The sequence below is a fragment of the Mus caroli genome, chromosome 8 (genome assembly GCF_900094665.2).
Source record: "Mus caroli chromosome 8, CAROLI_EIJ_v1.1, whole genome shotgun sequence".
Taxonomy (NCBI): Eukaryota; Metazoa; Chordata; class Mammalia; order Rodentia; family Muridae; genus Mus; species Mus caroli.
In genome coordinates this window covers 108236298-108248887 of record NC_034577.1, presented here as the reverse complement: position 1 = coordinate 108248887, position 12590 = coordinate 108236298, and the positions used below count along the sequence as shown (strand labels likewise).

General features: G+C 49.4%; 1 protein-coding gene across 1 annotated transcript in view; it reads left to right on the top strand.

Annotated features, from left to right (window-relative positions):
• The first annotated feature begins 272 nt into the window (after positions 1 to 272).
• Positions 273 to 12590, top strand: part of Pkd1l2 (polycystin 1 like 2) — an 81612-nt gene continuing 69294 nt past the window's right edge. The window contains 5 exon segments of the mRNA XM_021170683.1: positions 273 to 573; positions 1255 to 1419; positions 1905 to 2090; positions 6797 to 6907; positions 10407 to 10554. Coding sequence (XP_021026342.1) covers positions 273 to 573; positions 1255 to 1419; positions 1905 to 2090; positions 6797 to 6907; positions 10407 to 10554 — 911 coding nt within the window.

Sequence of the window (12590 nt, the reverse complement as noted above, 5' to 3'; positions counted from 1 at the left end):
AGTAACGAATCTGTCAGACAGGTATCATAGCAACCTTATCTTCCTCTACAAGAAATCTGAACATGAATTGGTTTTCAGACAGGCTTTGAACAATTGCTGGGTGAAGTCAAAACACAGACACATTCACCCTGTGAATTTTGTCCCATAAACAAAAGAGTTGTTATTTGATGCAAAGAAGGAAGGGAAGATGGATGGTGGGTGGTTGTGGGAATGGCAGCATATAAAGGAGTGGGGGCTGATCTCCACCCTGAAGCCCCGGCAGTGGTCCTAGGATGACCATGGCAGGCTTGGTGTTCCTGGGGCTCGCACTGAGCAGTGGAGCCACTGTAGCTAAGTCAGAAGGGGGCAGCCTCTGCTCAAGGAGCCAGGTGTTCTTCAGAGACGCTTGCTATGAGTTTGTGCCACTGGAACACACCTTCTCCGGCGCCCAGGGCTGGTGTGAAGGGCACGGAGGCCATCTGGCCTTCATTCCCGATGAAGACACCCAGCAGTTCCTGCAAAGACACATTACCCAGGACAGAGAATGGTGGATTGGACTCACGGGAGGCTCGGGGCACAATGGCACCGTGGGAGGTAGGTGCTGTGTAGCTGGGTCTGATGAGAAGCATGTGATAAAAATTCTTATCGCTACATCTTACTCAGAACCCCAGGGGGCAAATTAACATGTTCTAATTTTCATGGCAAAGACACCATTAGTTGTTTGGTGCACTGGCTAAAATAATTCATGAATAGTAACAAGTAGAGGGGGTGGTCTAAAAACACGCTTATATTCCTCTAGTTCTGGAGTCCGTGTTCTCTGTGGTGCGGTGCCTCTGTACCGTACATTCTGAGGGCAAATCTTCCCCCGGGAGGTTGCCAAGTCTCGCACCTGAACACTTCCAACCACCTTCTCAGGCTCTAGAAACTTCTGGAGCAATGCAAGTCACTTCAGTATGAACTCCACTCATGCCTAGACATGGCTGAGCAGATGCCCTGCGTCATCTACCCATGGGCATCATGGAATGCTCTGGGCTCTACCTTCTGTCACTCCCGGCTAGGTAGCACTACCTTTTATGGGTGCTCCAAGACGGTGTCCAGTTTATGTCTGAGCATTTGAAACTAATGCTGAGGACACACCCATTCTCTGGTGTGGGGAAAGAGAGCCATCAATTGAGCACCTATGGCGTAGGAGGAGCTGAGTTCAGTCAAACACTCTGCGTAAGGCAGGGTAAGAGAGGACCCCTGCCAAGCCCTGCTGCCCTTACTTCCATTCAGGCTCTGCGACCTGGCTGGACACCTCAAATGTCAACTACAGCAACTGGCAGGAAGGACAGGCCACACCTGCCCCAGGGACCTGCGGCTACATCGGGAGTGGTCCTTCATCTCAGTGGGCTGCCCTAGAGGACTGCACACAGACCTTTGCCTTCGTCTGCGAGTTTGGTGAGCTGGTCCTGTGGGGGCTTCCTCCCTGCCCCCTCTATCTTCCCCTGCCTATCTGCTTTCCTTCCTTCCTGTTCCCCTTCCTGCCTGTCTTCCTCTTCCCCCTCAGTCCTCATCTCTCTAACCGTCTCTCTTTATGGATCCCCTCCATCTCTACAGGTTTCCTGTGCTCTTTCTTTCTCCCCTAACTCTGTATCTCCCTGTCTCTTGGTGGGTCTCTTCCTTCCCTTCTCTTCTCCTCTCTTCTCTCTGGGTCCCTCATCTTCCTGTCCAGGTGCCTTGCCTGCAGACTTCTTCTTCTTGCATGTTTGGGACTTTCTCCCTTTCCATCTCCCAAGCCTCTGCTTGTGTGAAGCTCTCTATCTCTCTGTATCTCTCTCCTCCTCTCCAGCTGGCCCCGCTCCATCCTTGTGTCTCATAGTCCTAGCCCAGCATTCTCCCAGCTCAGTGTGTGTTCCTAAGTTGTCACCTTCCCTTTGTTGCAGGGGTTGACCGCAGTCTGGCTTGTGAGGGCCACAACGCCACCATGCACTGTGACTCGGGAGAAGTCATACTAGTCCAGGATGCTTTCTACGGGCGCCAGACCCCCTATTTGTGCACTCGGGGCATCTGGCCTCCCTCAGACCTGGAGGGAGAATGTGGCTGGGTCAGCGTCAAGGATGAGGTGGCAGGTAGGACCCCAGGGCCCTGCAGCCCTTAAATAGGACACTGAAGCACCTTCACCAAGGCCATCAAACCCAGTTTCTGAGGTAGGAAGGCTTCTAATTCTCCTACCCCTCCTGGGTGCAGGGAATGCCAACTTAGTTAACCCATATTTTAAAATTACAAAACAGTTCAAGTCTGCAGGCAAGAGTAAAGAGAGCTGGACTGTGCGGTTTATATCTGTGATCCTCACACTTGGGATATGGAGGAGAGAGGATCAGGAGTTCAAGGCCCCCCCTTAGCTACCTAGCAAGTTTGGGAGCAGCCTGTGCTAAACGAGCCCCAGTCTCAAGCCAGCCAAGAATAAAGACTATTGTGATAAACTCCCAGACAACAGTCACCTTTGCTAGCTCTTTTTTTTTTTTTTTCTGAGACAGGGTTTCTCTGTGTAGCTCGGAACTCACTTTGTAGACCAGGCTGGCCTCGAACTCAGAAATCTGCCTGCCTCTGCCTTCCGAGTGCTGGGATTAAAGGCATGGGCCACCACGCCAGGCTTTTAATACCATGGAACATTGTAGCATTCGCTTCGGATTTGCTCAGAAAGAACTGAATATGGCACCACAGGGCTCCAATCCTGCCCGTTACTGCTGGAAACACTGTGTTTACGAACAGCACACCTGGTCCTCAGTTCTGCCTTCTTTCTGGGCTTCCCTAAGCCTGTGTGATCTTCCTTACGTAACCGACAGTCTTCTATGTGTCATCCCTCAGCTTACCGTTGTTTGGGGGATGTGTGGTCCTTCTTTCTGCATGCTGTTCTGGTTTGTTTAGTTTGCCTCTTACACAGTGCTCCTCCTTTCCTTCTCCACCCCATATGTGTAAGCCAGAAGACAACCTTAGACGTCATCAGTCAGGGTTCTCTTGAGACAGGGGGTCTCACTGGAGTGGAACTCGCTTAGACTAGATCAGACTAGACTAGTTAGCCAGTGAGCCTCACGAATCTGCCTATCTCCACTTTCCCAGTGCTAGGATTATTCATTTATATCACTGTGCCCAGCTTTTCTACCTGGGTTCCGGGAGTTGAACTCGGGTCCATGTGTTGGCATGGTTTGCTTTATTGACTGTGTTATCTCCCCAGCCCTTAGAGCAGATATTCCCTACCTATGTGGTGGTTTCCCTTGCTCCCCTCGTCCCTTGAAATCAGCTAAAATCTCCTCTGACCAATCCTTGCTCCATCAAAGAGCTCAGTTTCAGGGACTAGTCGGGCTTCCTGGGGTCTCCTGTGAAGACTCCAGAACCTTCCAGGATCTGGGACGTCGGGGAATCTGTCTTTGTCTGTTTGTTCAGACACCAGGGACCTGGAAAGACAGGTGTTTTCAGCTCCTCAGCTAATGAGATTCAGCCTGGGAACCCTGGGGCCACGGGATTCAGCCTCCTTGATGTACCTGTTAGCATTTCCTCTTAGAGGATCTGTCCCTAAACAAAGACCTGTGAGAACTGTGGGGTGCAGAATACGTTCTGTGCCTCCTCCCTCTGGGGAGAACATGTCTCTTTTCCCTCAGAACTCTTCTTTGCCCCACTCCTCTCTGTCCCACATGTTCACCACAGTGTCCTTGCTCCCCCTGGAGCTGCTGTGGTGGCGCACGCCTTAAATCCCAGCACTTGGGAGGCAGAGGCAGGCAGATTTCTGAGTTCAAGGCGAGCCTGGTCTACAGAGTGAGTTCCAGAACAGCCAGGGCTGTACAGAGAAACCCTGTCTCAAAAAACAAACAAACAAACAAAAATACTGAAATCACTTTGTAGTCCTCAACGTCTCTCTTCTGAGTTCCAGACTTCTGTGCTGGGTTCTCCAAGATGGAAGGACCTCAGCTGGAGAAGCGGAGGGAGGAGGCTTCCCCCCCACACACAGCAGGCTGGAGCTGGGCTGGCTGCTTCCTCAACAGTCAGCTCTTAAGGTTTGGAAACAGGGTCAGTCCACCCTAGAGAGCACACACTGGAAGGGAAACCTGGACCCCATTGGGAAAGGGTAAGAAAACCTGGCAGGGCCCCAACATCTGATTGTATCGGAGTGCCCGATCACTCAATCACCAAGTGGCCAATAAACATTTATTGAAGACCAATAGCGCTATGCACCCTGGGATCTGTAGAGATAGGATGAATCAAGTGTCTGCTTTCGAAGAGCTCAGAGTCCAGGGAGGAGACAGATAAATGTTGCCATGGGAGAGAACAAAAGGCACTGCATTTACTCATTAAAATGTGCTTTAGGTTTACCATGTGCTAGCTGTGTGTTTACGTGACAGTGCGCAGAACGTTTAAAATACTCCCCAAGCCTCCGGAGATTGCCATCTAGTGCTGTGGATACCTCTAGGAGTATGTAACCAGACAGAGGGCAGTCACCAACTAGGCCTCATTGTGCTAGGGTATTGTGCTGAGAGCTGGGGGTGTAGCTCGCTGCAGACAGCCTGCCTGGCATGTGGGGGGGTCTTAGGTTTAATTCTCCAAAACCCCCATACCCCTAAAGCCACAATTGAAAGAGTTAATGTTTTGGGTTGGATGCAGTGGCCTATACCAACAGTCCCAGCTACTCAGGAAGTGGAGACAAGAGGATTGGTTGAGGTCAAAGATTAAGGTCAGCCTAAAGCAGAATGAGACTCCACCCGGCTCCAAAACTAGAAATCACTCAGCTGTAGCAGCGGTCTACCCCTTTAACCGCAGCCCTTGGAAGGCAGAGGCAGGTGGATATCTCCGAGTTCAAGACTAGCCTGATCTACATAGAGTTCTGTTTCAGCTACCTAGTGAAGGCTTGTTTAAAAATTTAAAAATGTATAAAGAAAGGAAGGGGGAAAGGAAGAGAGGAGAGAGGGGAGAGGAGAGGGAAGGACCAGAGGGGAAGAAAAGGGGGAAAAAGGAAAGGGAGGGGAGGAGATAATCCATCAGTCAATCCATCGATCATCAATCGTCAATCATGTTAAGTCATTAAACAGGGCAGCTCAGTCCAGGGAGCTGGTTTTTAAAGTCCTGGAAGATCTGAGAAACCATACAACCTTTATAGGGCCCTAATCCCTAGAACTGTGGGAGTGGTGAACTGGGGCTCAAAAAGCCACTCACAAGGCACAGGGACATCCCAGGTGGCTTAAGGTCACCAGTCACCTGACTTGGGGATGGAGGCCTCCTTTCCCCCATCCCCAAGTCAATCTCCAGGATTGTCCATTTGAGAACAAGGTAACCCCACGCGTCCCTCTAGGCAGGGAACTCTCTCCTCAAGGAAACAGAAAGGAGCTGGGGAGGAGAAGCCAGCAAGGTTCCCAGCAAGGTTCCCCGGTGTGAGCACACCATGGCCTGGAGCAGCCACTTTTGAGGATGAAGGGAAACTTAAAGCATCCGAGGACTGGATTCTGCCTCAGACGTGGTACTGGCGGCAGCCTTTCCCAGAACCTGGAGAAGAGAAAGCAGCCAGTCCAGTCTACCCAGATTTCTGTCCTTTAGAACTGGAGGACAAGAACCTGGGCTGTTTTGAGCCACTGTTTGAGCAGCTGGAGATGAACATGTATCCTCCACACATGCTTGGACTGGGCTGTCTGGGCGATGAGATTGTGATGTGGGACAGAGTCGGGTGAGGGGACATGGGGGTGCATTGACAGGTTGACTCCCCAGAGGAGATGGGAAGTGAGGAGACCACCAGGAAATGTGCAGGTGAGGGTTTGGGGAATGGGTAGGCAAAGTCCTACAGGAAGAGGGAGTTGGGAGGTATAGGAAACTCCAGAATGCATGGTGTGATTCTAGCACACAAGGTGACAGGACGTCCATCCAAGGAGCCAGGACTTTTTCCTGCTGGGAAGAGATGGAGGCTGCTGGGCAGAGGGGGAACCTGGATTTGGTTTTTCAAGGCACCCAAGCTGCTGTGAGTGTCTGGGTGTGCTAGGAACACAGAGAGGGAGCCTGGCATCTGAAACCTAGGTGGGAGATGCAGGTAGCACACTTGGGAACTGGAAAGAAAGGAAGGAGGAAAGGAAGAGAGGAGGGCAGAGACGCAAGCCTGCTGGTATTGCTCATTGGTGAGAGTTCAGGATGCTGTGATGGCTCTGGCTTGGACCACTCTGTTTCCCGAGGTCTGGAAGGCTGAAAGAGAGACTGAGAGATGAAGGGCCTCATGTGGAGAAAGAAAAGAGACAGCAGTGTCCTGGGCTTGTCAGAACAGAGATCTCTAACTGGGGGGTATTGACTGGCAGACATCCATTGTTTAACGGTTATAGAGGTCAGAGCCCAAGATCAAGATATCAGGAGAGTTATATTCCCCCACTGCCTGAACGCTGTGTGAGAGAAGGCTTCCCAGCCTCTTCTCGCCGTTTTCTGGTATCCCTTGGTGTCCTTGGCTTATGGAAACATCTGTCTCTGTTTCTGTTTCCACAAGCTATAGAAGAGAGTGTCATTGGTCCGTGAGATTGATAGCAGCCTAGCAAACAGAGAAGAAAGGTGGAATCCATGCTCAGGATGCTGTCTGGGGACTGGGGGTGGGTATGTTATGTGTCTTGATAGCTAAACAACGACATAGGCATTTAACTATGTCACAGCTTAGAGCAGGCATGGGTGGTCTTCCTGTCGTCTTAGCTCAGGGTCTGTGGGTGTCATCAGGCATTTGATGGGTGGGGGCTCAGGATATGAGTGGATAAGGTAACTGTGATGCTCTGCTGAGTGTGCGTCTGTCCTCTCTCCCATGCTGTTCCTGTCTGTCTCCTAGGCCAGTGTCAGGGGCTGCAGGCATGCCAGGTTGCGGCAGATGGGACCTACTTTGGAGACCCATGCCCCACCAGGGGCAGCTACCTGTGGGTGCAGTACCAGTGTCTGGAAGGTAAGTCTCCAACTGGGTGGGCATGGGAATTTTCTTATTTCTCTTGTATGTCAGCCTGAAATTCTCCTTCCCAAGTGATACTTCCCCGACAACAGCTTCCCTGTAGCCAGACATCTCTGTCTCCTGGTGTGTGTGTATGTATGTGTGTGTGTGTGTGTGTGTGTGTATAGACATCTATGCCTCCTGGCCTGCTCTCTTGGAGTCATTTGTGTGTGCACACACACACACATGCACACACACACACACAATTTCTTTTAAAATTGATTTAAAAATATTTTTATTTTATATGCATGAATGCTTTGCCTGCTTGTGTGTATGGGTGAAACACACACGTGGTGCCTGCGGAGGTGAAAAGAGGGTGACAGCTCCCCTAGAATTGGAGTTACAGATGCTGTGAGCCTCCGTGAGGGAGCTGGGAACTGAACCCAGATCCTCTGCAGGAGCAACAAGGACCTAACCACTGAACCATCTCTCCAGCCCGAAGATTAAAACCCTAAAAGTCATGAAATAACCCACACTACCACCACTTGTAAAAATGTCGCGGCATGTTTGCAGACATGACTATGAGTGAATGTATATGCATTCTGAACTAAAATGTAATCATTTGAACAATATTAATCTAAGCCTGTCTTTTCTTTTTTTAAAAAAAGATTTATTATATATAAGTACACTGTAGCTATCTTCAGACACACCAGAAGAGGGCATCGGATCCCATTACAGATGGTTGTGAGCCGCCATGTGTTTGTTGGGACTCAGGGCCTCTGGAAGAGCAGTCAGTGGCCTCAGGGGCCATCTCTCCACCCCTATCTTTCCTTTTTCATTTGTAATATACCCAGGACACATCTCTAAGTCACTTCCTTACATTTTGGAGGGAAGAATGGCTTGGCTCTGTGACGCAGAGTTTAACCAGGGTCTTGGGTGTGAGCATGGCTGTGGCGCTGTCCACTGAAGCATGGGCATTGTGCAGCGGTGGCCACACCACACTGGAGACAGTGACCCCCCTCAGCCAGCAGATTTGCACTGCCCATGGCTCCCTAGTGAAGGATAGGGCCCTATGAGACTCCCCCCAAGTCTGTGGGGGACTTATGCTTGGCCTCAGTACTGTGTAAGCAACAGCCACAGTGCACACTTATCTTGACGCGAACCTGGCATTCTTTTCAGAGAAGAAATTGCTAGCTGTTAGCTAAGTGCATCTTAAGTGCCACTAGACAGCACTAAATTACCCTCCCGGAGAGTTGCATTAATTCACTTTCCTACAAAGAGTACAGACGCCAACTTCCCTTAAGGGTGAGACAAAGCTCTGTGCCATCCTGTGACAAATGACTCAGAAGAGCCACTTCTGCCCAGGGCATGAGCCATAAGGACCTGAGGGGAAAAGATGAATCATTGTGGGGAGGGGGTGTGAGGAGGGAGAGACTCCTAAGGACATTGTGGGACAGGTACAGGAAGGGGAGGGTGGCAGCTGACAGGCTTTACCCGTGCCACTCGTTTGCTGGTTGTGCCTGGGTGAAGCAAAACCAGGGGTGATTCTCCCTCTCTTATTGTCTGGGAGGAGCAGGTCATATGCCTTGGCCCCGACTTTGGTGGCTTTGCTAGCAAACAAAGCATGTCTTTTGGAGATCTGTCAACCGCAGTGTATCACTGAAGTGTATCGCTTAGGGCAGAGAAGGGTGTGGCAACCACATTTCATCCTGTCCCTGTGAGCCAGGGTGTTCTGATTAGAGCTGTCCTCTGACTCATGAAGAGGGACCAGAGGTCCCAGCTGCACTCTGAGCACCCCCTCACAGCTGAGGTGAGAGTCTGATGGTGTTCTGCCTCCATCCAGAGGGTCTTTTGTTTCCAATTTAGCGCCCAGGCACAGGAAGGCTGCAGTAAGCAGGTTTGCACAGGACTGTGTGGAGCCCCAGCCAGTTCTGCTTGTCTCAACCCACCCCACTCCAGTTTTTGAAATTCAAGGCTTACAATGTTTAATATGAACCAGTTTACAGCGACTCATTTGCCACTTTTAGCCATTCTTTTGTTTGTTTGTTTTTTGTTTTTGTTTTTTGAGACAGGGTTTCTCTGTACAGTCCTAGCTGTCCTGGAACTCACTCTGTAGACCAGGCTGGCCTCAAACTTAGAAATCCGCCTGCCTCTGCCTCCCAAGTGCTGGGATTAAAGGCGTATGCCGCCATGCCCGGCACTTTTAGCCATTCTTAAAGGAAGTTTTTTGGGGGACGGGGGTGTTGTTTGTGTTAGTAGTTTTAGCCATTATAAAATAGACTTGGGGACTGGAGAGATGGCTCAGCAGTTAAGAGCACTGACTGCTCTTCTGGAAGTCTTGAGTTCAAATCCCAGCAACCACATGGTGGTTCACAACCATCTATAATGAAATTGGATGCCCTCTTCTGTTGTGTCTGAAGACAGCTACAGTGTACTTACATATAATAAATAAATCTTTTTTTTTAAATAGACTTGGATAATTGGTGTCCTAGGTAAGTAAATTAAGGTGTATTATGAAGCTGTTAAACAGAAGAGCACAACTCTAGAACATCCACAGACCAATCTCTATGATGCATTAGGTTAAAAAATGCAAGGTGCTGGGTAGCAAACACGGCCCACACCATCTGTCCATCTGTGCAAATAGAAGAACATGCATGTTTGGGTGTGCTTGTGTGCCTGTATCTCTCTAAGAAGCAATCCAGGACTATGGTGACAATGACTGCCACTAGTCATCAGAACAGGGGTCTTGAGGTGGGTGTGTGTGTGTGTGTGTGTGTGTGTGTTTGTGTGCTTTCAGAGGCTGGCCTTGATGTGGTGGAGTACCAGCCTTGTATGTGAGAGGTCCTGGCTTTGATTGCCCAACACCACAGATATCCAGGCGTGCTTGTAATCTCATCATTCCCGAGGCAGAGGCTGGAGGCTCAGAAGTTCAAGGTCTCTGAAACTATGTTTTGTGTTTGAGGGTGGAGATATATAGATCCTGTTTTTTAAAAAAAGTAAAAATTAAAATGAAAAACATTTAAAAGGTCAGAGAGATGGCTCAGCAGTAGAGGCTCTTGTGACCAGGTGACCTGAGATCCATCCCTGAAGTCCACATGGTGCAAAGAGAGAACTGACTCATCCAGGTTGTCCTTTAACCTTCACACACACATGCATGCATGTTCATGTATGTGCCCCACACAATAGGTAAGTAAACAAACAAACGAACAAAAAGATCTCTCAAAAGTAAAAATAATCAGGAGGCAGAGGTAGACGGATCTCTGTGAGTTTGAAGCTAGCATGGTCTACACAGTGAGTGCCAGGACAGCCAGGGATATAGAAAGAGACTCTTGTCTCAAAATAAAATAAAATAAAATAAAATAAAATAAAATAAAATAAAATAAAATAGTAAAACTATAACAAACTTTAAATGCCTTATAGAAAAGCAATGGCTACATGGGTAGAAGGATGTGAGTCTTAAAGAGAAACAACCACCATTGGTTCACAAATTCACAGAACGTCATGCTTGGGTCTGCAGGCCTGCGGCTGGTGGTGCCCAATGGGAGCTTCATCTTTGACAATGTCACCATCTCCCTGATGTGGCTCCTTTCTCCCTACACTGGAAACCTGTCCTGTGTACTCAGCATGGGAGACGGCTATACTTTTGACCCCTACTACCCTCCCAGGTAAGAGTGACCTCTGATCCTTACGGCAGGTTGCATCGGTCAGCTTTTGCTGTATAACAAGCTACCCCCAAACCTGATGGCTGGAACCGTACTTCTCATTTCTCATGGTTCTGGGGACGGATGGCTGGCTGGATTTCCTGGCTGGGCTGACCCTGTGGGTGACTGGACAAGGAAGGCCTCCCTCTCTCTCACATGTCCCATGGCTAACTAGATGTCAGCTGAGGGCATGTGTTGTTCACCATTCCACAGGCTGGCCCAGGCTGGATTCCACATGGGTTCTAGATTTGAGAGAGTGCTATTGGCTTTTTTCTGTCAAAGTGGACTGGCAGCTCTGCCCTAGGATGGTGCCAGGCCGTGTGCTCGGGCGCCAGTGCTGCATTCTGTGTCACTTCACCTGGTCTCTGGCCACCTGAGCCCTGTCACATAGTCCTTTCCCATCACAGTTCAGCCACCCTGTCTGTGTGCCTTGGACCATGTCACACTGCTCTAAGCCTCAGTGGCTTTGTCCGTGAGAACAAGATGACAGGGCTGGTGTCTTAGTCAGGGTTTCTATTGCTGCAATGAAACACCGTGACCAAAAAGCAGTCAGGGAGGAAAGGGTTTACTCGGCTCACACTTCCACAGCATGGTTTATCATTGGAGGAAGTCAGGACACAGGAACTCAAACAGGGCAGGAACTTGGAGGCAGGAGCTGATGCAGAGGCCATGGAGGGGTGCTGCTTACTGGCTTGCTCTTCATGGCTTGCTCAGCCTGCTTTCTTATAGAAACCAGGACCACCAGCCTAGGGATACCACTACCCATATTGGGCTGGGCCCTCCCTCACTGATCACTAACTGAGAAAATGCCTTACAGCTGGATCTCATGAAGGCATTTCCTCAACTGAGGCTCCCTCCTTCTTTGATATTTCTAGCTTGTGTCAAGCAGCCAGTACAGCTGGAGAGATTGGCTCAGGGGTAAAAGGCCTGAGTTTTATTCTCCAGAACCCATTTAAAAAACAAAACCCCCAACCCCCAACCAGGCATAGTGGTCTAACCTGTCTTCCCAGTGGTGTAGAAGCAGAAACAAGAACCCCTAGGGCTCACTGGTCAGCCACCTAGCCTACGTGATGAATTCTAGGTTAAGGAGAGACACCTGTGGTAAAAATAAATAAATAAATAAATAAATAAATAAATAAATAAATAAATATAGGGCTGGTGAGATGGCTCAGCAGGTAAGAGCACTGACTGTTCTGTCAAAGGTCCTGAGTTCAAATCCCAGCAACCACATGGTGGCTCGCAACCATCTGTACAGCCACAGTGTACTCATATACATAAAATAAAAATAAATAAATACATCTTTTTAAAAATAAATAAATAAATAAATAAAAGGTGGACAAGACCCAAGGCTTGACATCCGAAGTTTTCTTCTCACCTCTACATGCTCCCATACACACATGCACATGCATGCACATGTGTGTGCAGCACACATAAGCAACCCTTTCTCCCTGACACCTCTTTGGGCAGCAGCTCTAAGCAAAGGTCACCAGCATTTGTCTCTTTCAGGAGAAATAGATGACACCATGCCCCTCCACCCTCACCCCACCCGAGTGATTCAATTTCCCCTGTTTTAACAATCCACTGGACCCTGAAATCACCCAGCCACTTCTGTCATTTCTATTCACCTCGGGATGGTCCCTTGTCATACATGTGCTCTTGTTTTTGCCAACAGTGTTAGCACCCAACTTGCAGAATGTTTTAATTACGCAGGTGCCATACTGTGCAAATGTCATTGTGCTTAATTCCCTACCTTCCCTGCTCTCCTTCCTTCTTTCGTTTTAATTTCTTCTTTCTAAAAACATTGCCACATGCACATGTAGAGAGGCCAGAGGACAACTTTAAGGAGGCAGAGATCTCCTTCCACCCACGTGGGCTCTGAGAATGGAACTCAGACCACCAGGCCTGACAGCAAGCTCACCCACTGAGTCACCCCCATTTGTCTGTCTGTCTGTCTGCCTGCCTGCCTGCCTATCTGTCTGTCTGCCTGGTTCTCTCTCTCT